Genomic DNA, 22586 nt, shown 5'->3' on the forward strand with positions numbered 1-22586 from the left:
GGCATACATTCCAGACTTTGACATCTCAGAGACCATGGTGTCCATAATCTCTTGAGCACAGCTTTCGATCATGTCATTCTGAGATTCTGGAGAGAGACGTCGCATTTGATGGAGTATTGTACCTTTGCAGGAAAGGGTCAAACTCCTTCAAAAGCTCCATACATTCAAGAAAGTGCCATCTATTTGTGCTTTCATTAGATTCATCATTGGCACGGAAAGAGTCCCTGTCTTCCTAACATTGAGGTGACCGCCACAATTCTCCTCAGATACTCCCTTCTCTCTGCAATATCGCAAGTATGAGTAGATGTTAAAATCTGAGCAATGTTCCCATGACTGCTAGTTGTCTGGTAGCTTTGCCATGCCACAACACTGTCTGTGTGTTTGTGCCATTTCATGTTTACTGAAGATAAACAAAGCTTTTTCCAATTTTTGCAGCCATTTCTGACAAAATAATCGAATTTAATGTTTTTGCCAAAAACTCTACATGGAAAGCAGAAAGCTGCATTTTTGTGCACAGAGTACTCTACCTAATTGTATTTCTCAAACCAGCAGTGCTGAAATGCCCCTTTCTGTGTACCAAAACTTTAGTGTGGGTAGCTATTCAGCTTCACTTGTCTGGGCCCAGTGTCTAAATTGCTCTCAGTTCTGGAAGAATTTGCTGCAGCGGCTTGATTACTTTCTTTCTCTGGATCTTTTGTTGTCCCTCCCTGTCTGGATCGGTTTGTTGTTCCTCTTTCTGGATCTGCTTGCTGTTCCTCTTGCTCTGTATCTGTTTCTTGTCTGTCTTTCTCTGGGCATGCTTGCTCTCTCACTTATACAGCTCGCATGTTGATCTCTGCCTTGCATAGAAGCTTCTCTTTCTGCATGACCCTTTAAGATATCATGAACATCATTTATTTATGCCTAACAAAAGTAAGACATGCTGTACACATTTAACTGAAAGCTTAAACATCTACTTGATTTTTTTATCACTAACCTTCATCAGACATGCTCCCTCAGCTCTGTCAGCCTCTAGCTTCTTTCCCTCATTCTTGTCTGCTGTGTTTTGACATGTATTGTTATTAAACTCATATTTACAATAACTCGAGGCTTAATAGGTGATTAATCAGTTTAAGTCTTAATTTGTTTGTTTGAACTGGTCAAATCTTAATTTCTCACCGGATTAGCCTTCGGCAGAGCTGCTGGCGCACTGCCTCTCTTGAAGAATTTCTGTATATCCATCTAACGTTAGTCGTTAGCTAGCCCACAGTTGAGAAATTGAGGATAATACAATGACATTGTGATCAACACTGTCACCTTTTCTACACATGACCTACTGATAATTGTTTTGCAATGGCCTACTGAATGAAAGCAATTGAGTATGAAAAGATATGTGCATGATGTTACGTCATCTGTCTCATTTAAGTTACGTCATTCTAGTCACGTTAGCATCAACCGTCCCGGTATAGGGACACAGATCCAATAGAGGTTAACCTCTACAGGATTGGTGGGTCCCCCTCTGGACTGTTGAGCTAACGTAGGGTACTACGATTAGCATGAGGTTGTAAGTAACAAGAACATTTCCCAGGACATAGACATATCTGACATGGGCAGAAAGCTTAAATTCATGTTAATCTAACTGCACTGTCCAATTTACAGTAGCTATTACAGAGAAATAATACCATGCTATTGTTTGAGAAGAGTGCACAGTTATGAACTTAAAGTGATTAATAAACCAATTAGGCACATTTGGGCAGTCTTGATACAACATTTTGAACAGAAATGCAATGGTTCATTGGATGTCTAAAACTGCACATACACTGATGCCATCTAGTGGCCAAAATCTAAATTGCGCCTGGGCTGGAATAATACATTATGGCCCTTCTCTTGCATTTCAAAGATGATGGTACTAAAAAAATACATAACGCATGTTTTTTTTCTCTGTATTATCTTTTACCAGATCTAATGTGTTATACTTGGGGCAGCAGGTAGCCTAGTGGTTGAGCATTGGACTAGTAACCGGAAGGTTGCAAGATCGAATCCCCGAGCTGACAAGCTAAAAATCTGTCGTTCTGCCCTGAACAAGGCATTTAACCCACTGTTCCTAGGCCGTCATTGAAAATAAGAATTTGTTCTTAACTGACTTTCCTAGTTAAATAAAGGGGGAAAAAAGTATATTCTCCTACATTTATTTCACATTTCCACAAACTTCAAAGTGTCTCCTTTCAAATAATATCAAGAATATGCATATCCTTGCTTCAGGGCCTGAGCTACAGGCAGTTAGATTTGGGTATGTCATTTTAGGCGAAAATTGGGGGGGAAAGGGGTCCGATCCTTCAGAGGTTAATTAATAATGAGCGAGCGACGACGGACGTAGTCAATATAACTGTGTTCAGCACATTTGAAATGTAAAGCGACCTAATGCAGAACATGGGCTGCTCTTACAGTATTTTCCCTGTACACCAAGTCAGATAAAGGGGGCATATAAGCACATAATGAAACCTCTTACAATATTAGATTGACATTTCTCTAAAACAGGTTATAGGCTACTCAGCACCGCTGAGTCAGAACAGTAACCTTAGGCAAAATTAAGAGGTGAAAATAGACCAAATTATAAGGGTGAGGCACATGGGCTATTAACAGCTTACCACACAACATACTTAGTATTACTTTCTTAGCTACAGTATACATATCTCCCTTGCATATTACATAATTGATGCAGCAGCACCTTGGCTTGTGATGTGCTCACTTAAACATGAAGGTGTCATCAAAGTCTGGCATTCTCGGAATTTATTGTGGCAACTTGGGGGGGGGACACAGCCACTCCATTGAATAGCAGGCTAATGTTACTGATTGCTTTGCACTGCTTGCAGCTAGCTGCTGATTCCTTCCAAACCACTCATTGTTAAATTTGCGATTTCCAACATGTTGTGTAATGTTAATGTCCAATAGCCGATGAGTACCAATACGTTTTAGCTGTCATTTCTCTTCATTATTTCTCTTCATATGACAAGGATTTGCAAGTAGATTGTTGACTTGATTTATGATGATGACTGCTAGCTAAGACTTTGAAAGTAAGATGTTGACATGATCAGTCCAATTAAAGCTACTGTAGATATGTGATTTGATGTCATTCTATGTGTTGCCAATGACCTTGAGCCTTCTTGGATGGACACTTCTAATATACATTTTCTAGCTCTAACCTTAGACTTGTACTGTCCCATGAGTGATAGAAAAATGAGTCTACGCTATGCTCTGTATTTTCTGCTGGCTTGCCCCACCACCACAGAAAGCACTGAGCTAGGCTGAAACACCTGCATTTTGGAGCTGCCTTACTCAAGAAAACAAAAATGAGACTAAGTTTGTATGCGGCTTTATGAACTCAATGAATGTATTTTTTTATTTTTTTTACATTGTTTGCAAACTGATGTGGCAGGTATTAATGCCAAAATTACAAGCAAATCAGCCCCACATGCCCTGAATGATGGGTTGCCACTGGATACATTATACATTTCATAAACTGTTGCACCTACAAACTTATTCAGTCCGAAAGGTGGCAAGTCTGATGCTCATTTTATGAACGCTGTGGACTCGTATTAATCCGACGTCTAGAATTTGAGCTAGGTTTGGGGGAAAAATTGTCTGACGACCCTAATGCTAACAGTCAAAAATCCGATATAGTGGTCCCCACCAACAGCCGGACAAATCATAACAAGAGGCGGGGAGTGTGTTGTGTACCGCCAAACAAGTTAATTTGCACATTTTCATCGACATTGGTGTCATATTGGTTTAGATATGATGGTAGGGGAATTTGAATGTAACATTGAGCTTCAACCAATGCATATACTATAACCCAATAATAACAGTGCACATCAAGACAAAAAAAAAACATCTGAATTCTGGAGCCCTATAGTGACAGTAAAATACAACAAAAGTAGCTTAATTGTCAACCCAAAATTCCTGACAATCACTGATTTAGGGTTCTATATCAAAGTATTTTTTATCATGCATTCCTGCTTGGACATGTTAGATGTAATAACTTATTTATTGAATACCATCTCTGTAGTCTATGACACTTCTTAATAAAGCATTGTAAAATGACTTTATAATGACTTAATAAGGTGCTGACTCAAATGTATTCTATTGTGGGACGCTGTACAATTCTTTTGGGGGGGTGCCACCAAATCATGTGCTGGTGCCACCAACTGAAAATGTTTGTGCCATCGGGTTAAATGTTAGTCTTGAGCCCTGGCTATATATCCTCCCCCTCTACGCCTAGCTATCTCCCCCTCACCCCCTCTCCATCCTCACCTCCTGTCTTCCCTGTGTGTTCTGTCCTCATTCCCTCTCTTCCACTCCTCCCTGCCAGAACGCGTACCCCTCCAGGCGTTCCACCCACACGGACGACTCAGCCCTCTTCATGGTAAGGCGTCATGGCTGTGCTCCCATTCTCTTCTTCCCTTCTTCGCCAACAAGTGTGCACTACTTCTCTTTCTCCACTAATATAAAACAGTTGTCAATTTAGGTTTTTACATCAACAAATTACCTTCAATTCATTGCACTTTCATCTCTTATCAAAATGAAAAGAAACCAATAAATACATTTACTGAAACATTTATTTTTCAAGGTATCTTTATCAAAAACGTATTTCATTCCATACAATAATCTGTCATGTTAATTTAGAAATAATACTTGGCGACCCCATCTGCAGTTCCCGGTCGGCCACACAAGGGGTCTCGACCCCGACTCTGAATAACACTGTTTTAAAAATGAGCAACTGGGGAAAGAAATATGGTAGGCCATTGCATGCTTACACCAATCTAATGCTGTTCTGGGGGAATAAAAACCAAACAAACATTATTTCAACAAAAATTATTTTTTATACTTTTAAACCCTTGTGGCGGAGTAAACAAGTGTCCACTTTCGGAAAACAGTAGGAAATGGGAACACGACCTGTGTGTCACCTGCTCTCTATTCATCCTCTACCCACCTGTCAACACCCAATAACCTTTCATAGTCCTCCCCCTCCATCTCTCACTAGTCATCAATGGTTAGATTGACACACTTGTCTACTGTTTGGTTATATAGCTAAACACATTGACACTATAATGAATCTATAGATTTACAGGTAACTGCCAAAAAAAAGGAAACGCAAGTAAATGAGGGATACAGAGTATATTGAAAGCAGGTGCCTCCACACACGTGTGGTTCCTGAGTTAATTAAGCAATTAACATGCCATCATGCTTAGGGTCAAAATGCCCAGTTGCCCATTATTTTGGCTACCATGGTTAGATGAGATCTAGATGACTTTGAAAGAGGGGTCTCAAAGGAGCATACAGGGTTTAAAGGGTGTTTATCTCAGTCACCAGATCTCAACACAATTGATCACTTATGGGAGATTCTGTAGCGGCACCTAAGACAGCGTTTTCCACCACCATCAACAAAACACCAAATTATGGAATTTCTCATAGAAGAATGCTACTCATCCCTCCAATAGAGTTGTAGACACTTGTCGAATCTATGCCAAGTCGCATTGAAGCTGTTCTGGCGGCTCGTGGTGCCCCAACGCCCTATTAAGACACTTTAATTTGGTGTTTCCTTTATTTTGGCAGTTACCTGTGTTTCGTCATATGCCTGTGTGGAAATCTGGTCTTTCTGATTGTTAGATGCAATCTTTTTGGTCAGTGAGCGATGCGTTCTGCCATTCACTACCACTGTAAAAGAAGTGGCGTTCGACAACGTTAACTGGGTCGTGTTCATTACGCACCAAATGGAAGAAAGCGGCTTGAACTTCCATGTGGGACTAGGATAAAACACTAATTTTCATTTTCTGTCAAGTGCCCTATGAACACAACCCTGGGTATTATAACTTTTTCACAGTAACGTTCCTCCGACCCAAACTGTACCCCTCTGGCTCGCCTACTCAGTACAGTACGGTGTAACCCAAGGATCAGCCCACTTTTGTTACACATGGCTTATTTACAGCCTGGTTTGGCGGGACTTGTCGGCTCACTTAAAATGTATATTTTACCAAAAAAACTAAGTAGCTTAAGATGAAGCACTGTAATGAAAGTGCTCTGTCTTGAAAAGTTAAACTGTTGGCATGCACATTTTGTGACTGTCAATAGTAGACTAATGAACAGTAGACTAATGAACAAAATACCCAAATATTTTTTTATATCATGTCCCTTTAAAAGGGGGCTGGCACCAGATACTTCCATTTCCTTCCATGCACCCGATTAAGTATCTACACCAGCATGGTATGGTTTGGGTCAGCACGATAGTGTGAAAATGCTGTTATTTTAGTTATGAGATGACCTGCTGCTTGATTCTGGGTTTCAGCTGGCTGTTGGAATCCTTGCCTGTCCCGATGCTTTCTAACTCTAAACTTTTTTTCACTAACCTGTTCCAGAGACGTGGTTGTGTCCCAAATGGCATCCTATTCCATATATAGTACACTACATTTTACCAACGCCCATAGGGCACAACAAATGGGTCCCTTTTTCCTGGTGCATTGTAACCAGCTTACACCTGTCCTGGCTTAACCCCTCTTCTCCTCCACGTCTTTCTCTTCTGATTCCCCTCTTTGTGTTTATTTTCTGTCTCGCTCTCTCCGTTCTCCGGCTGGTTCACTGTTAGAGCGAGTACCAGCCTCGCATGGTGTTTGAGGTAGACACTGACACCAACACCATAAAGAGGAAGCCTGGCACTCACAAGCAGGTGAAACACACTTTTGGTTACAGTACTACACACACACACACACATTTGACTTGTTTCACATGCACATTTAGTTAGCAATTATGTGTACACAGCATACACACAGTCGCACATTGTTGGAGTACAACACAGCAATACATACAAACAAACCAACCAAATCATAGGCCCTTAGCCCAAATTGCTCCTTTAATTCGCTCTAGATAAGAGCGTCTGCTAAATTACTCAAATGTAAAATGATATACGGGCTGTCTGAAAACATACCATCACACACGCACAAAGTTGTTGTTTTGTGGCCTGTATCTGCAGCATGTTGTGTGTGTGTGCACTGTGCTTACTCAATTAACAAAACAGTACTCCATTTTCTATTGCTCTCTGCTTATAAATCTCTCCATTATTCCACATCTTTTTATTTTCCTTCACACTTCCTTGTTACTCTTTCTCCTCAATTCTCATTGGATTTTATTTTTAAATCCCTCAATCCACCTGTTGCCATTCCTTCCTTGTCTCTCTCCTTATTTCTCCTTTTATTTTTGTCCTCCTGCACTCTTTCTCTCCGACCACCTCCCCCCAGTCTCTTACTGTGTCTGGGATGTCCATAGATGGGTGTCTCTCCTATCCTGCCGATATTTTCCCCACGTGTCTACTGCAGGTACTGCAACCTTGCACGTCTTCTTTTCAGAGCAACCTCCCTTTTCTGTCTCTTTCTCTTTATTTCCTTATACTTTGGATTTTGGAGCATGCTGCTAAACACTGGTCCAGGGCCAGTTTAGTGATGGTTAGAGTTTGGCTAGTGCATGTGTGGTGCGCTCCCCTGTGCAAAATGCCTGCCGTGGCATCACCCAGGTGAGCTACACTTTGGCTGTGGATGAGGTGAGTTTCTCCTGTACAATGGAAACGCGTTGAGCACCTATTAGGAAAGCACTAGGTGTCTATAAATCTAATCCATGATTTTTATCATTATAAGCTAACCCTAAGGGGCACTCTACCTACCTGCTGCCAGAGAGCCTGCTCCATGGCTCTATGCCCATAGTCCACCCTCTTCTATGTAAGTTGCACATCTTTGATGTAGCTGTAAAAGATTGGTGTTAACAAACCTGTCAAGATGAATGCTAATGCTAACAGCGCTAATGTTGGTGTCAAAAGGGGCTCGCGTGATATTTACGGGCCTTTACTCTCCCCCATTACATCTCTGGTGCCAACGAAGGTGTGATATATACATGAGTATTGTTGAGAGAACCGTATATGCATGACTGCTGGAGTTTCAGTCCTGACTCAAATTGAAAGAGGGATGAAATTAACCTTCTCTCCCTCTGTTTGCTCTCCTCTGGGACTCGACTGGCCACTCAGCAGGGCGAGGATCGCTCCTCCTCCCTGTCTCCCACAGGTAAGACACCAGTCACACTATTCCTGCTGCCCTTCACTGCTAGGTGCAGCTAGTCCCACTGGCTTCCAGGGAAACCAGAGTATAAATGGCTGTGAACTAGAGCAGCTTCCAACACACCCTTCCCCTCTCCTTACTAATTTACTGTATCCCAAATTGACGACTACTCCCTAGACGTTCCTGTGGATCTGAAAGGATTTTATCACACGCCCTATTCACTCTACCACTCTCCCACCTGCTCACTTCCTGTTCTGCTTGCAGCCCTCCAATCACCTTCATACCCCGGCCCTGTTAGTCCGCCCTCCTACTGGGGACCCGCACAGAGGCCAGACAGCATCTTGTTTCGCCTCAGCCAGAAGGAAGAGCAGAGGAGAGGTATGTCACTGGATCACAACCTCTGGATCTCGGCTGCATGGCCTTGGGGGCTTTCAGAAGAGTGTGTTGATACCTCTTGAGTGTGCAATGCGCATGTCGCAATTGAGTATCATGTGACATTGCTCTGGTAACTAGCTGGGCTGATGGACACGTCTGGATGGGATCCTGCACAGTCACTGAGCGGTACTGTGGATAGTCAAACAAAATAGATGGTTCACACCCTTAGAATTAAATTGGGGGTCGGGGAGGGGCGGTAGTAGTATTAGATCATTTTGCTTATGGAAAGATTTCTGTTTTAAATGGGGGAGGGGATATTGTCGGCTTTTGTTTTGACTTATGTATGATGGTCTGCTCTGTTGGTTTTGTGATCCCATCTATTACTTTGATTTCTGTCTGTATATAGGTCAGAGTTTTGTCTGTCTGGTTCAGTGACTTCCATGTTCAGTTCAGTGACTAACATGCATCTGTGGCCTACAGTTTCGTAGCTCAGTTTTCTGTTGGTTTTGTTCCAACTCTATTACTTCAAGTTCCTTCTGTTGCTGTAGAGTTCTATCTGCTGTAGTTTGCCTTCTGAATTGTTTGCCAGCCGTCTGATCATGCCATTGTATCTGTAGAGCTGGGCTTTCCCCATCTTCAGGATAAATGATTAGCACCCATTCTGCTTTCACCAGCTTTTGATCTTGTGTGTGTATGTTTGAGCCTGTCTGGTTCTGTCTTCCTCCCCAGGTGATGGTGCCGCCCCCAGGCCGGAGCCTGAAGAGGTGACCCCTACCCAGCCTCAAGGCCCCATGGGAGAGGAGGCTGCTCTGGTGGAGCAACTGCGGAAGGTGAACAGATTCTCCCCCCTTTTGACCAAGCCATTAGGGCCTGGAGTTTCTACTGGGTTCCTTGGCCCATATTCATAAAGCGTCTCAGAGTAGAAGTGCTGAACTAAAATCACTTTCCTTTCAGATCGTAATGAGTACAATTATATGGACATGGGACCTGATCCTAGATCAGCACTCCTACTCTGAGATGCTTTAGGAGCCCAGGTCAGATCACAAGGTCAGGAAAAACTCCTATCCCTACATGTGCAGATCCCCCTGTAATTGTGTTGTACTCTATTTTGTAGAACATCGAATCGCGTCTGAAAGTGTCCTTGCCAAGCGACCTAGGAGCAGCACTGACCGACGGGGTCGTGCTCTGCCATCTAGCCAATCACGTGCGGCCACGATCCGTACCCAGCATCCATGTGCCCTCCCCTGCTGTGGTGAGTGTTTGTGTGTTTGCGCACCTTGTGCGTGTGCTGTGCGTGCATACCATGTGTGCTTTGGTGAGATATCAGTTTTAGAATACATTTTGTCAGTGTGTCTTTCTGTCAGGAGCACTACACTTCAAGCATATCAATACAGCAATGCTACTTTTTGCATTTGGGTTATGATCAGACACTGTTTACATCCCAAATGGAACCCTATTCCCTATATAGTGCACTGCTGTGACATAGCCCTATAGGCCCTGGTCAAAAGTAGTGCACTATACAGGGAATAGGGTGCCATTTGGGACACAACGCTGTCATTGTGCTTACCGTTGTCCCCGTTCTGTCTCTGTCCATCAAGCCCAAACTGACAATGGCCAAATGTCGGCGGAATGTGGAGAACTTTCTGGAGGCGTGTCGCAGGATCGGGGTTCCACAGGTAAGACCTTCACACTAGTTGAATAAAGGACTGGCATACTCAACTCAGTAGTCTTCATGCTAAAACGTCTGTGTGTTTGTGATGGGTTATAAAAAGCATATGATACAGGAGTACCTTTAATTTGCTAGCAGCAGACAGTGACCTCAACAAATTAATTAAATATCTGAAGGCTACTTTCAGACAGTGCAGGTTTTTCTCTTCTGTCATAAGATTTATTGTACAGAGTAGGGAGACAGACTCCCTCTACTACTCTGCTTTTTGTATCAACAACAGTTTAGCCTACTTCTCTGTCCCTGCTGTTTATATCAGTTGACTCCAGCTAACTCAATTGACAAACTGGCAACCTGCATAGCTTTTGTAAACCGCTTAATAACAGTAACTTTCTCTCTCTCTCTTTCCGTTCCTCCGCTTCCCTCTCAAATGCATCTGTCCATCCAAACACAAAACTCCCCTATCTGTGTGATCTTTGCCTCCCACCCCCCCCCCCCCCCACCTAACCCCTTCCTCCACCATTCTCTTCCTCCACTCCCGTGGGACAGGAGAGGCTGTGCACAGTGGAGGAGGTTCTGGATAGCCGGGGAGGCTGTGTTTACGGGACGCTGGGGGTCCTGCTCTCCATGGCTCCTCCCCCCCTCCTAATGCCTTCTCCCCCAGCCCAGCTGGCAGGCTTCGCCCTCTTCTATCTGTCCATCATGTCTGTACTGTGTGCCCTGTACTGCCACCTGGTGCCCCACCTCTGAACTGTCTGGGCAACACAATCCCTTCCTCGTCCCACAACAAACTGACTCTCTACCACTTGTGCACGCGCACACACACACACACACACACACACACACACACTATCTCAAACACACACACACACACACCACTCGCACTCCTCCGTGCTTCTCATTTCATATTGCGGTGTTTTCCATCAATGCAGCAGTATCTATTCAGACACAGCAGTCAGCAGAACTCAACAAGGGAAAAACACAAGAATGAGTGGACCACTCCCTCTCTGTCCCACTCTGCCTTAACAAAAAGGAGCGCTCGCAACTGCGTGGTTTGCCATCCACTGAAAAGGGCACAACTCCATATGCCAAATACCATATAGTAGGTTTTATCTTTTGTTGTTCCAGTTGTTTGTTGGGAAAGGTTACTTGCGTCTCAAGGAGTGGCGAGGTGGACCTTCAATGCTCTCTCGTTACCCTTCTGTCATGTACTGGCACTGCCCCCATTGAGAGAGACAGCAAGACCCTGGAGGTTGCTGTGTTGTCACTGAACTGTCCGCTACTCTACCTACCTACTGAACCTCCTTCTGTGCCTTAAGTTTGTCCGCCTGCCGGTGTGTGTGTTTTAGATGGAACCTTCCCACCCGAAGCCACTTCCATTGCACTAATAACATCAATCAAGTCGGAGTGCTTGTCATATGTAGCCTACGTGCTGCTTCCTCCCTCCTCCTGCCCCTGAGAAAAACCAACCACGAGTAATCTGACTAATCAATGCCGAGCGCTTCTCTTCTCTCCTGACTCTAGCACAGTTTAGCCTAAGCTGCAAAGTCAGTCTGAAGTTTTTGCCTAATCAAAAAGAGAGCAGGTCGGCGAGGGACATTTGTTAGCCTTTGAGTCTTTTCTGACGCACAATCAAGTATCCTACAGGAACCTTTTTTTTCCCTTGACTGTCTGTGATCCAGCCCCCCTTAGTCATAATGCTCATTTTGTGGCACTGGGGAGATGTTTCCCCTAGATACAGATTTATGATCAGCTACACCTCCCAAATCCTAACCTTATGAAGAGGAACTGAAACGCTCAAATCAACCTACATTTTACAAGGTATGTAACCTTGTTGAAGGTGATGTTCTGAAAATACTTTTTAAACATAATATGATACATTCTTAGAGTGCCAAGCACAAGTTTATTTTATTTATTTTACCTTTGTTTAACTAGGCAAGCAGATGTTTACCGTGTCAGCTCGGGGATTCGATCTTGCAACCTTTCGGTTACTGGCCCAACACTCTAACCACTAGGCTACCTGCTGCCCCATAGAGAGGTGTGGCCACAGCCATATTGAAATAACCTCATGGGAATGGTAGGGTGGCCGCGCGCCTACTGTACTCATGGCTTTTTGATCAAGACTGATTAAGAAGTGAAGAAACTAAAAGCTAGAACTACCAATTTGAGAGGGAACAACAATAAAATATCATGTTAACAAGCCTGTATTGTCCTGTCAAAAATCCACTTGCATAAGTTTTTGAGCTCATTCAGATGTATGCTACATTAGTGATTTTTGCAGGGGCATCGGATCTACTGTTACCCGACATTAGTAAGGTAGTTAAATGCATGATTTCCACAATAACAAAGCAGTTAGCTTTGAATAAGCTTGTATAGTCCAGTCAAAAACCCATTTGCATAAGTTTTTGAGCTCATTTAGCGAGCAAGGTCTAGCTGTGTTAAACATTACAGGAATTTTGACATGGGCATCGGATCATACTGTGTTAGCCAGCAAGCTAGCTAACAGCAAAAAGTTTAGCTTAATGCATGGTAGTACCCACAATAATAGTCACTTTTGCAGGCAGATGGTGTACACTATGTACAAACAGTATTCAATATGGTTTACAGTGAGGGACTTAAGATGTGCCAAACCTAAGATGTGCCAAACCTAAGAGGCTAGCTGGGCTAGAAAAACAAGTATTCAGATAATGCAAGCTAACGTTAGCTACAGACATGTAGGTTGTTAGATGTCCACTCCTATTAAATCAATTGCAACTAGTTGTGAGATTTACCAAATGATCCTGCCAGTATCCATAGTGAAATTAATAATTCATAGTAAAATTCTGGGCTGTAGCAAGCTGTTCTGTTAACATCACGAGCTACTGTAGCTAACTGACAAAATATCCGTCAATGATAGCTGAGCTTGCCATGGTTTTGGACTTGCTAGCTATGATAGCCCACCTTGCACAGTATATTTGTTTTTTATTTATTTAACTTTTATTTAACTTGGCAAGTCAATTACGAACAAACTCTTATTTACAATGACTGCCTACCAAGAGGCAAAAGGCCAAATGGGAGAATGGGGGATAACATTTTTTGGACAAAAACACTACATAAAGAGAGACCTAAGACAACTACACAACATGGCAGCAACACATGACAATACAACATATTAGCAACACATCATGACAACATTCACCACAATGGTAGCAACACCACAATGGTAGACAGCAATACATCACGCAAAGCAACCACAAGTGTCAGTGGTTGAGTCTTTGAATGTAGATAACTGTCTAGTTTGAGTGTGTTTTGCAGCTCGTTCCAGTCGCTAGCTGCAGTAAACTGAAAAGAGGAGCGACCCAGGGATTTGTGTGCTTTGGGGACCAGAATGTGACTGGCAGAACGGGTGTTGTATGTGGAGGATGAGGGCTGCAGTAGATATCTCAGAGGGTGGGGAGTGAGGCCTAAGAGGGTTTTATAAATAAGCATCAGGCAGTGTGTCTTGCACTGGGTATACAGAGATGTCCAGTTTACAGAGGAGTATAGAATGCAGTGATGTGTCCTATAAGAAGCATTGGTGGCAAATCTGATGGCCGAATGGTAAAGAACGTGTAGCCGCTCGAGAGCACCCTTACCTGCCGATCTATACATTTCGTCTCCATAATCTAGCATGGGTGGGTTGGTAATCTGATTCAGGGTTTGGCAGCTGGGGTGAAAGAGGAGCAATTACAATAGAGAAAACCAATCCTGCAGCTTGGATATGAAAACATTCTCAATAAAGCAACTAACATGCATTGTAATCTGGGCTGCCTGTCAGATGAACCATTCAAGTGATGTCATTTATGGCGGCACGCATTAGTCAATGACGCAATTTTCTAATGTTTTTTTCAGCTACTTTAAGGGTAGGAACTTGCTTCTTTATCACATTAGACTTAATAAAATGTTTCAGTTCGTCTTTAACCATTAGTAGGGAAAACTGACCCACGATCAGTGTCTAGGTGCAACTTCACTCTACTCCCTTTTAGCACTTGCCTGATCCCAGGTCTGTTTGTGTGTTAAAACAAATCTGCGACCAGTCTAGGTAGGCACAAGCTGTGGTAACAATCAGCCCCAGGATATGACTGGACTGCCTTCAGAAAGTATTCACACCCTGTGACTTTTTACAAATGTTGTTGTCTTACAAAGTGGGATTAAAATGGATTTGTCATTTTTTGTCTACGATCTACAGAAAATACTCTAATACAAATACAAAGTGGGGGGGAAATTATGAAAAATAAAACCCTAATCTTGATTAGGTAAGTGTTAGAATCCCATTTGGCAGCGATTACAGCTGTGAGCTCTGTGAAATTGGTTGTTGATCATTCGTGAACATCCATTTTCAGGTTTTGCCATAGATTTTCAAGAAGATTTGTCAGAACTACAATTATGCCACTCAGGAACATTCACTTTCTTCCTTGTAAGCAACTCCAGTGTAGATTTGGCCTTGTGTTTTAGGTTATTGTCCTGCTGAAAGGTGAATTTGTCTCCCAAGTTTTCGCCTCTGCTTAGCTCCATTACATTTATTTTTTATCCAGAAAACTCCCAAGTCCTTAATTATTACAAGCATACCCATAACATGATGCAGCCACCACTATGCTTGAAAATATGGAGAGTGGCACAGAGTAATGAATGCATTACAGAGTAATGTATTCAGGACAAATTGTGTATTGATTTGTCCATTTTTTATGCAGTATTACTTTAGTGCCTTGTTGCAAACAGGATACATGTGTAGCGTGGTTCGTTCTGCGTTGTGTACTTTTACTTAGGACACTGCCACAACTGGAATTCTGATGGTTGGATAATTTTGATTCGACCTGCACACGAAGAGACAACACACAATATTGTAATGACCCGGCTGGGTCATAAAGGAAAAAGAGACGGACTCTAGGTGTGCAGGTCAGAACACAGGTTTATTCCTAAACTGGGCTATTGTTCAGGCCACAGCCCACGCCGCTAAATGCCGAATGTGCACAATTATACCAAGTCTAATTAATGTTTACTCCCATAGGAACAGATCAAGGCCCCGAACAGAAAGAGAGAGAAGATGAGACAGTAATCCCTATTTATCATTTCCAAGTCCCGCAGGATTACCCATCATACCCCCCCAACCTTTCCCTCTGTCCTGACATATTTAACCCCTGCTAGTAGCCATGAGAACCATAACACACCCACAAACACAGAACACAATACCGGGTCGTTACATAGCCCCCCCCCCTTCTAAACCCTAGCCCCTAGGGTTACACAACAAAATCCTTAAAACGACCCAGAGGTCGCATCAGTCTCTTGGGCCTCCCCGTGGCTCTCACCGGTGAACCCCCAGAACACTCATCTGCCCCAATGTCATTTCCAGCGCCCTCCGAAGAAGCAGCCCCCATCCCAGGCTCAGGTTGCGCTAGAGTCTCCTCGTTAGACTGTTCCCGTGGGCTCACATCAGAGACCTCACTCCCATTTCCTACCGTTTTCCTCCCTCTGTAGGGTGCCATTCGGTCCCGGTGGACCACCACCTTCCTGCTCCGTGGGGGGACCTCCACCCGGTACGTCACCTCCCCCACTCTCTCTATCACCAGACACGGCCCCACCCATGCACTGTCCAGCTTTGGGCACCGCCCCTTCTTGCGCATGGGGTTGTGAAGCCACACACATTCTCCCGCTCCAAAGTGCCTCCCCCTAGCGCGCGAGTCGTAGTGGTGCTTTTGGCGCACCCCTGCGTTCTCGAGTTGCTCTCTTGCGAAGGTGTGAGCCGCTTCTAACCGTTTCTGCAGACGACACACATAGTTCGGGCCAGGCAAAACCCCGTCGTCATTATCAGGAGGGTGGCCAAACGTCAGTTCGGCTGGGGTGCGCAACTCACGACCTAACATTAGTAGCGCTGGGGAGCACGCAGTCGATTCTTGAACAGCCGACCTACATGCCATAAGAATAAACGGTAAGTGGGTGTCCCAATCTCTCTGGTGTTTTGAGGTAACGATGGCCAGCTGCTGTGCTAACCTTCTGTTAAATCTTTCCACCACCACTCTGGGGGTGAAGCGGAGTAGTGCGCGTCTTCTCCGCGCCTAACCGTCTACACAACTCTGAGAACACCCGTGACTCGAAGTTTCTCCCCTGGTCGCTGTGGATAGACTGTGGCACCCCAAACCGACTGATTATTCCCCCCACCAACGCATCAGCTACTGTCTCTGCCTCCTGGTCTGGGAGAGCGTAAGCCTCCGGCCACTTGAAGTAGTCCATAGCGGTTAGAATCCACCTGTTACCTCTGTCTGTGTTTGGAAATGGCCCCACTATGTCTACCCCCAGTCTCTCCATGGGCTCCCCTACTGGGAATTGTTGTAGGAGGGCGTGTGACTGACCTGGAGGTCCTTTTTTAGCAGCACACTCGTCGCACTGCCTACAAAAGTCCTCAACATCCCTCCTGTGCCTGGCCCAATAGAAGCCTTTACGCATGCGCTTTAACGTTTTGGAGACCCCAAAATGCCCTGCGCCAACTTCCCCATTAAGCTGCTGTAACACGCTCCCCTGCAGCCTTTTGGGCACCACTACCTGCCACGTAATTTCTCCAGTCGCTGGCTTTTTCCACCCCCTCTGGAGCACTCCCTTAGCCACTCTAAGGACTGTGAATTTAGCCCACAGTCCCTTGGTGACTGGTGATAGAGGGGCTACTTCCCCCCACGGCGGTCGTCTTCTCTCTTCCACCCACCGCAGCACAGGACGCAGCTCTGCGTCCTCCTCCTGGAGACGCCTCCACTCCCCAACGTCCACAGCCTCAAGCTCCCGGCACTCTGTCACACTCAGCTGACTCACCGTGGTGGTGACTCCCTCCTCCCTGCACAGTTCTCTCTCTCGCTCCACCCGTTTGGCGCAGTACCCACAGCCATCCTCAGCACACGGGCGGCGGGACAAGGCGTCTGCATTGCTGTGGCGAAGGCCGGCTCTGTGCTCCACCTGGAAGTCGTAGGGTTGCAGCTCCTCCAGCCAGCGGGCAATCTGACCCTCTGGCTCCTTGAAGGAGAGAAGCCACTGCAGGGCGGAGTGATCCGTCCGGACCACAAACGGCAGGCCCCCCAGGTAGTACTTGAAATGGCGTACTGCTGCCACGACAGCCAAAAGCTCTCTCCTTGTCACGCAGTAGCGTTTTTCAGCCTTATCAAAAGTCCTGCTGTAATAAGCTACTACGTGTTCCCCATCCGGACCACGCTGAGCCAGCACAGCCCCCAAACCCTCATTGCTTGCGTCGGTGTCCAGGATGAACGGACGGTTCGGGTCTGGTGAGGCCAGGACAGGGGCCACCATCAGGGCACGTTTGAGAGCCTCAAACGCCCGCTGGTGCTCTTCAGTCCACTGAAAAACAGTGTCCTCCTTGAGAAGGTGGTTCAACGGAGCCGCTACCCCCGCAAACCCCTTCACAAACCTACGATAGTAGGATGCCAGCCCCAGGAAGCTCTTAACCTCTTTTTTTTCCCCCTGGAACTGGCCACCCCCTCACAGCCTCTACTTTGTCTGGCATCGTGCTGATGCCCTCACCACCCAGCTGATGTCCCAGGAACGCCACCTCCCTTTGCATGAAATGGCACTTTCCCGGATGTAATTTTAGCCCCGCCCCCGAGATCCTCTCCAACACTCGCCTAAGTGCCCCCAGTGCCCCCTCGAACGATGTGCCGTGCACCAATATGTCGTCTAGGTACACAACACACTCGTCTCTCGGAACCCCCGCCAGCACTCTGTCCATGAGCCTCTCAAAGGTGGCAGGAGCATTACAGAGCCCGAAGCACAGCACCTTGAACTGCCAATGGCCCCTATCTGTGGAGAAGGCCGTTTTTTCACGTGCCCCTGGCGAGAGGGGCACCTGCCTGTAGCCACTGCGCAGATCAAGGGAGGAGAACCACGAGGACCCTCTCACGTGGTCTAGCGACTCATCAATCCTCGGTAGGGGATAAGAGTCTTTAGTGGTGACAGAATTTAGGCCCCTGTAGTCAACACAAAACCTAAGTTTACCCCCTTTCTTAGGCACCATGACGACCGGCGCGGACCATGGGCTATCTGATGGCTCAATGAAATCAGCCCGCAACATGTCAACAATAGCTGTGTCTGCTGCTTCCCTCCTGGCAAGGGGAATACGACGGGGCCGAATTTTAATGGGTCGGGCGTCCCCAGTGTCTATTTCGTGCTGAACTAGGTGCGTTTGTCCTACCTCATCTTCCCCCCAAGCGAAGCTATCTTTAAAGTCCAACAGCAGCTGCTTTAACTGTCTCTGTTGTCTCTCATCCAAACCCTGACAGTTCTTCAGCCACACAGCCTCGACGGCGTCGATAGCTTCCTCCTTCCCCCCGTCGGGCTGATGGGGTGAAGGAGCCAGTGTGTTTTGGGCTACTGAGCTGCCTGTGCTTGCACCATGATGGGGAGTGAAGGCCGTCGCCGCCGGAGACAGCTGCTGGAATGGCACAACGACCAAGGGAGCAGCCGGGATGACCGGTGGAGTTTCTGCCAGCTTGGAGGAAGACGGAGGGACAGCCCTGCCCCCTGCTGGCTCTCCCGAAGGCGACATTCCCACTGTGGGCCCCCCCCAACAGCCTCAAAGTGCCCGACGCTAAGTCCAACTGAGCCCCACAGTTTTTCAAAAAGTCCATTCCCAGTATACAGGGGTCCTGCACCGCTGCTACCCACGCCAGACACCCCACAGTTCTCCCCCCCACAGTCACAGATAGCTGACACTTCCCTAACATGGGGGCTAGCTCCCCCGTGACAGTCCGTAGCTGGACAAGGGTCGGCTCCACCCGCACCCCAACAGGTAGTATGTCTGGTCTCACCAGGGTTACTGTAGAGCCCGTGTCGACCAGGGCGATACATTCCACCCCCTCTACCTTGACGATGACATTGCAGAAGTCCCCAACGGTGGTACGTCCCACCACAACTACCGGACTAGGAAACACGGCGGCAGCTACACCCTGGGGGAGCAGGTCCCCACCCTCTTGTCTGCGCTGCTGGGTACCTCTTTTGCTTACAGTGGGTTTGGGGGCGGGGGGGTGGGTCCGCGCTGCCCCCTGCGCGAGAACCCGCCGTCGTTTCCTTGGTGACGGGGGAGTCTGCCACACTCCCGCTGAATGTGGCCAGGCTGGCCACAACCCCAGCAGACAATAGGAGTTGAGCTGACACTGCGACGCTGCCTGGAGCCCCTCTCCATGACAAGCGAAGCAGTCTTGACTAGCCCGCCCAACTCATCGACCCACTCTGGTTTCGTGACCCCTGGCACCCCAGCCACCACTGCTCTCACCTCTGGTTGACTGGCGACTTCCACTCTCACTCCCTCACCCCAGATCAGCTCCCTCTTCCTGGCTATCTCCACTGCAGCCCGCAGAGATGGTGGGTCCGCCATCTGAACATGCTTACCCAGTTCGGTGGAAGAGAGCGCTCTAATAAAACTGTCCCGTGCCAGCTCGTCTTGCACCCCAATCGGCATAGTTGCATAAGCCCGCCTGGTCAGGCTCAGAATACCACTTGCCAACGCCTTTAATGATTCCCCCTGAAGTCTCTTTTTGTTACTCAGTTAAATCCGCAGCATGTTGGGCTGCGCGTCGCTGCCGAAACGGCCCCCCAATGCCTCCACTAGCGCACCGTAGTCGCCCCTCTCGTCCGGGGCTAGCGTTAACAGGCATTCCGACGCCTCCTCTGTCAGGCTCAGGGCAAGCTGTAACGCTTTCGTCTCGTCAGACCACCTCCCGGCTCTAGCCAACAACTCGAATTGAGTGGAAAAAACTTCCCATTTACCTTGTCCATTGAACTTTGGTAGTTTAGCCGCTACCGTGGCTAATGGCAATAGGCCGCTGCCATCTCTGTTTACATAAGCAGGCCCCGCCATTTCCGCACCTGGTGACGTCGATATCCCCGTCGCCGTGACGTCTGCTCTCGAGCGGTGTGAAGGAAAACCCGCCAGTTCTGCCATCTTGCTGACTGACAATTTAACTCCCGCCATGTGGCCCTCCAGCTCTTCTACGGCAGTCGCCGCCCGACCCTCCCGAACGGGTACCCCCGAGCCCACAACGGACACATTGTCCGACTCTTCCTTAATTTTCCGCCTTGCCCCAAGCATCATGACCGTAGATGCGAGTCACGCTAAAGCTAACCCGGCCTATACTACACAGCTAACTCGCCTAGTCTTGATCCCGTAGTTCGAAAGCACTTCTGACGCCAATGTAATGACCCGGCTGGGTCATAAAGGAAAAAGAGACGGACTCTAGGTGTGCAGGTCAGAACACAGGTTTATTCCTAAACTGGGCTATTGTTCAGGCCACAGCCCATGCCGCTAAATGCCGAATGTACACAATTATACCAAGTCTAATTAATGTTTACTCCCATAGGAACAGATCAAGGCCCCGAACAGAAAGAGAGAGAAGATGAGACAGTAATCCCTATTTATCATTTCCAAATCCCGCGGGATTACCCATCATACCCCCCAACCTTTCCCTCTGTCCTGACATATTTAACCCCTGCTAGTAGCCATGAGAACCATAACACACCCACAAACACAGAACACAATACCGGGTCGTTACAATATGTTAGCCCTTGGTGCAGTCACAGCTCTCGGGCACCTGCGTGAGCACATAGAAACTCACTCAAACACGGTCCCAAATACTCCCGAGTTACAATAGGTACCCTAATTAGCGAGCTCGGTGAAAGTTGTTAACATAAATCTTTATAATTGTCCACATTGTAACAAAACCTATAGTTGCGTAACAGCACTTTATGTAACTTTACCACAGTTTTATATTGACAAATTACGGCGCCAAGTACAACATACCTTGCTAGTTGAAGGTCAGGCAAAAGAGAACAATAAGAGGGTACGTAAGTACAGATAACCCGCGATGGACCAAACCAAAATATACAAAACTTTTACAATTAGGTGTATTTACAATATAGATATCAACAACAACAAAAAATGTACACCGAAAAATAACATTAACTATGCAGCTGTAATTAAATAAAGGAAACCCATAGAATTATTATTATTGTTATTAACTTATTAACATCCCCTCTTGACCTGGCCTACTTGAACTGTCCTTGTGTGCAACTTGGTGCATAATCTAGGGGAACAACATCACTCTACTACACATGTTTTGGAATATTATTTTGTACAGGCTTCCTTTTCACTGTCAATTAGCTTAGTATTGTGGAGAAACTGCAATGTTGATCCATCCTCAGTTTTGTCCTATCACAGCCATTACACTGTTTTAAAGTCACCATTAGGCTCATGGTGAAATCCCAGAGCGGTTTCCTTCCTTCCTGGGGCGTTGTGTGTTAGGAAGGACACCTGTTTCTTTGTAATGACTGGGTGAATTGATGCACAATCCAAAGTGTAATTAATAACTTCACCATGTTCAAAGGAAAATTTATTATCTGCTTTTTTTTTTAACCCTTCTACTAATAGGCGCCCTTCTTTGCGAGGCATTGGAAAATCTCCCTGGTCTTTGTGGTTGAATCTGTGTTTGAAATTCACTGCTCAACTGAGGGACTTTACAGATAATTGTATGTGGGATACAGAGATGAGGTAGTCATTAAAAAAAAAAATTGCACAGAGTGAGTTCATGCAACTTAATATGACTTATTAAGCACATTTTTACTCCTGAACTTATTTTAGGCTTGCAATAACAAAGGGGTTAAAGACATTTCAGATTTTTATTTTGTAAAAAATACCATTTTGACATGGGGCGTTGTGTGTAATCAGTTTTAAATTCAGGCTGTAACACAACAAAATGTGGAAAGTGAAGGGGTGTGAATAGTTTCTGAAGGCAGTGTTTATTGCAATGAGTGCTCTTATACTGTTCTATACGAAAGACAAAGCACATATTCTGTGAGAAAGAGCGAGCAAGTGACTCTGGGTTTGTTCCAAATGGGACCCTATTCCTTATAGTGCACTACTTTTGATCAGAACCCTATGGGCCCCCTGGTTAAAAGTGGGGGGGAAATGACAACTCAATAGGGAATAGGGTGCGTGTGTAGCTTGTTGTTGATCTATGCTGAATGACAGGAGGGCTCTGAAGAGCGGTGTGTATGTTCTCTGTGTCAGTGGTCTGTTTGGTTAGAGGATGTGTACCCACGTGCCGATCTCTACTGTTGTTGACCTTTCAACTCTTTCCCAGAGCTCCTCCTTTCACAATAAAATGAACCAAATATTTGGTGTTCCTTCCTTCTTCTCTGCAGTTTGTCTTCTCTCCGCGCTACTTTAAATTGTGTTACCACATTTTCTCTCATTCACTCACACACTTACATTTGCTCCTGTGGGATATGTTGTTCAGTGGGTATCTCAGTGCACCAGTCCCTACTTATTGTAATCCTGTGCTTCTGTTTGCACACCTCTGCTCCTTTTCCATGCTCTCCTCAAGGTCATGCCTTTGGATCCCATTCACCTTTTCCATTATGTTGAGTTTCATGTCTTTACATTTTTGTTGATGATTTCTGTTATC

The 22586-nt window shown here is 46.0% G+C and overlaps 1 protein-coding gene across 10 annotated transcripts in view; it reads left to right on the top strand.

The window, feature by feature from the left end:
* Positions 1-22586, top strand: part of lrch3 (leucine-rich repeats and calponin homology (CH) domain containing 3) — a 102803-nt gene that overhangs the window by 73557 nt on the left and 6660 nt on the right. For 3 of the 10 annotated variants that reach the window (XM_014161928.3, XM_082966440.1, XM_082966444.1), the window contains exons 14-21: positions 6620-6700; positions 7269-7346; positions 8045-8081; positions 8340-8453; positions 9180-9280; positions 9565-9702; positions 10049-10126; positions 10666-22309. In XM_014161928.3, coding sequence (XP_014017403.1) covers positions 6620-6700; positions 7269-7346; positions 8045-8081; positions 8340-8453; positions 9180-9280; positions 9565-9702; positions 10049-10126; positions 10666-10866 — 828 coding nt within the window. In that variant the 3' untranslated portion in view covers positions 10867-22309. Of the gene's footprint in view, positions 1-4348; positions 4403-6619; positions 6701-7268; positions 7347-8044; positions 8082-8339; positions 8454-9179; positions 9281-9564; positions 9703-10048; positions 10127-10665; positions 22310-22586 lie in introns of those variants that run through there. The other 7 variants (XM_014161932.3, XM_082966442.1, XM_082966439.1 and 4 more) reach the window with 7 other exon arrangements.

This window comes from Salmo salar, chromosome 20 (genome assembly GCF_965601325.2).
Source record: "Salmo salar chromosome 20, fSalSal1, whole genome shotgun sequence".
NCBI classification, from domain to species: Eukaryota; Metazoa; Chordata; class Actinopteri; order Salmoniformes; family Salmonidae; genus Salmo; species Salmo salar.